Genomic DNA, 3,160 nt, shown 5'->3' on the forward strand with positions numbered 1-3,160 from the left:
TATACTAATGCCAGGCTACACCTAATAAAAATGTCAAATTTATAGCTTTGGTGAGACTTTTAAAATCTGACCTTGCACTTGACAAACAACATGGCAAGAATTCCCATTTATTCCTCGATTAATTATAATGAATCTTCAATAGAACGCTAAATCCATTTAACATAAGAAAACGTAACAAGACAAAATGTGTGTCAGTTTTCATGACAATAAAGATCTGGCCAACGCATGGTAAAAAAAAATATACATGCATGCCATCAAGCATAACTTCGCAAATAGTCAGCGTGGTTTAACTTGGGATGATCCGTGGGCGGCCAATGAGCATCGTACACGGTATGGCCACGCAGATGGCGATGATGTACAGGATCAGGTTCAACCTGTCGAGGACGTTAGCCAACAAAGCGTACTCTGCGACTTCGTCATCGTCATCAGCACAACTTGCCTGTGTCATGGCGTCGGACAATTGTCTAACACTAACCTTCAACTCATCTACACTTCCCTTTAACCCCATGAGGGCAGTGCCGACCTCATTTCTTGTGTCCAGAGAAGGGTTGTCCTCCCCGGATGATGCGCCATCGATGGGCATGTCTAATGAATGATTGTCATGTCCCTCGATGTAATTTACTTTGTTACTTCTGCAGGGTCTTTTTGGCTCTTCACTTTTCAGCTTCTTGGTCAAGTCTCCCATCAATAGGGCCCTGAAGTAATGAGAAGGTAGAATTACGTTAAGAAGCATATTAAGAAAAATCATTGTACGGGTTTGTAAATCATAATGTTTATTTGAACGGTTTTCTTTCTTTCTTTCTTTCTTTCTTTCTTTCTTTCTTTCTTTCTTTCTTTTTTTTCTTTCTTTCTTTCTTTCTTTCTTTCTTTCTTTCTTCTTGAACGTTTGCCATACCTTGCTATGTTCTTCAGGAAGAGCGTCCGCACCCACTTTGGGACGGGTCCCTTCTTGTCGTGGATGATGATGATGAAAAGAGTTGACAGCATGAACAGCGCCATCAGAGCCATGCAGACAATGATCAGCATAGCTGGAATTGTAGGACATGTGATTTGTAATGAGCACCAAAGTAGCCAAAAGACACTGTGATGAAGCTTATACGTTAACAATTGATATAACTAATGGTCCATACATGCTACATATTTGTTTGTAATGGAGATAATCTAAGCGATGACAATACTTGTGTATACTACGTCTTTAACAAGTCACAAAGATCGTGCAATCTCAAAAGAAATTGGGATTGTCGCATGTGTGATCTGCAGGCCGATTTGTACTTCTCATGAACAAACAAAGGTTTGAATGTGTCATGTATAATTTGGTTTACGAAAAATGCTACACTGACTCCTCGTTGACGCTTGGTCCTCTCACTGTCTGCTTGAAAGCTCTGTGACTTGAGGTGGTATCTCACTGCACTTCCGTCACGCTGGCGTCACCGCGGGGTTCGTTCACTGCAGTACTGTAGTCTATTGTGTTACTTTTTAAATTGTTTTATGATGTTGCGTAATATATAAAAGCATGACTTAGAAGACAACAAAATACAAAACGTAAGAAAACCCGTTCTTTATCAATGAAATCCGTTGAGCATCTTCGAACCCCGCAGTGACGCAAGCGTGACGCAAGAGCAGGGAGATACCACCTTTACGACGCGTGTAATTGCGCTGTTGCTGAGTGTCAATACTCACCGATGAATGGCAGCGCACTTGACACAGGTAGGAATCCTGTGACGACCACTAACGACACCACCATGGACAGAAGAATGGTGACTCCGAACCCTATCCTGTCGCCTTTGTCGATGGGCATGATGAAGGTGATAATCATGAGGATGATGAGGATGAGGCAGGGAGAGATGGTTGTGGAGTAGTGGTAGGTGGGGTCTCGTTTGAGTGTCATAGTCAGACAGGCCGTGTTGTTTATGGTTGAAAGTGTTGCTTTTCCTCGCCACTCTCCTTTGATAATGTCTTTGGCGTTATTTTGGCAGGTCAGGAAGTCCCTGTCTTTGTGTGTTGTTGAATTGGAACATTCTTAAAAAGAAAAGAAAACGTTAAAAGCATTCAAGGACCTGTATCAAAAGTCAAGCACCAGTAGTCTGTATGAAAAGTGAACAATAAACATTTCATGTTGGTATCTTCACCTGGACGTTAGTTCCTTTCAAGATCACTTGCAGTTGAGCCAAAGTTAAAAATGTGGTTTGACCCATTTCATTGCCAGAGATATTATTTCCAAATGATTTTACAATCTCGATGGACGACTCAAGTTCTGAATTGAAACGTGTGTTTTCTTGGGTTGGTAGGACATAAACAAGATACAAAACGGTGTATTCCATATCGCCCTCGGGCCCAGCCCTCCCGCGGCTGTTGGCAGTTCTACCCGAGGTCGAGCTGGCACCTCGGGTGTTATTTCTATATAAATGTAAGATGGGTAGAAGTTTCCAGACTGACATACCTATTGTGTAATCTTCCCCGGCTTTCCAGCACACCGCACACGTCATGTTGTCATGCGGGAAGAGGAAGGGGTCCAATGTACACGTCGTGGTTGTCAGTGATGTGATCGGCCAGGTCACTTCACCGGTACTCTCCAATTTTACCTCAGTCTTTGGGAACCCCCCGCTATAATCTGTATCCGCGCTGGTAGAGAAAATATGGTTTGACTTTGAAAAGGATTTTATCCAAGAAAATTACTTATTACATTGGTTTGGTTTGACACGCATCAAATGATGCTGTAAAGACTAACGATATTTACTTAGTGTTTCTATTTTGCAGTTTTAGTTGACCGTCCATGATGAGTCTAAATATTTACATAACTTTCAGCAAAACATCCACTAAATTGATGCAATCAATGAAGTGCAGCAAATAGATGAACAAAAGTTTTGTGCGATCTGATACTTCGACCTGTGCTAATGAAAGTAGTATAGGGAAAGAAAAAACTTTGTATCACTGTCAAGTATTGGCACCTATCGTACCTCTGCTGATTTAGACCATACGAGGTTTTGAGTTGCGAATAAAGTCAGAAATAGAAAAAGGGTGATATAAGAAGTTACCCGTGTGTGAACCTGTAAATACTGTACGTTGAATATGGTAGAAGACGAATCACATTTTATTTCAAACTGCCCCTTTTATGATCAAGAGAGAAAAGAGCTCTTAAAGAAGCTACCAAATTCTATCC

At 41.4% G+C, this 3,160-nt stretch overlaps 1 protein-coding gene across 1 annotated transcript in view; it reads right to left on the reverse strand.

Moving 5' to 3' along the window:
* Positions 1-6: 6 nt before the first annotated feature.
* The window catches only part of LOC118409806 (acetylcholine receptor subunit alpha-like), an 8,178-nt gene continuing 5,024 nt past the window's right edge, over positions 7-3,160 (reverse strand). The window contains exons 8-11 of the mRNA XM_035811125.1: positions 2,441-2,622; positions 1,681-2,019; positions 896-1,028; positions 7-695 (exon numbers count right to left, since the gene is read on the reverse strand). Coding sequence (XP_035667018.1) covers positions 287-695; positions 896-1,028; positions 1,681-2,019; positions 2,441-2,622 — 1,063 coding nt within the window. The 3' untranslated portion in view covers positions 7-286. The remainder of the gene's footprint in view (positions 696-895; positions 1,029-1,680; positions 2,020-2,440; positions 2,623-3,160) is intronic.

The sequence above is a fragment of the Branchiostoma floridae genome, chromosome 2, assembly GCF_000003815.2.
Source record: "Branchiostoma floridae strain S238N-H82 chromosome 2, Bfl_VNyyK, whole genome shotgun sequence".
NCBI classification, from domain to species: Eukaryota; Metazoa; Chordata; class Leptocardii; order Amphioxiformes; family Branchiostomatidae; genus Branchiostoma; species Branchiostoma floridae.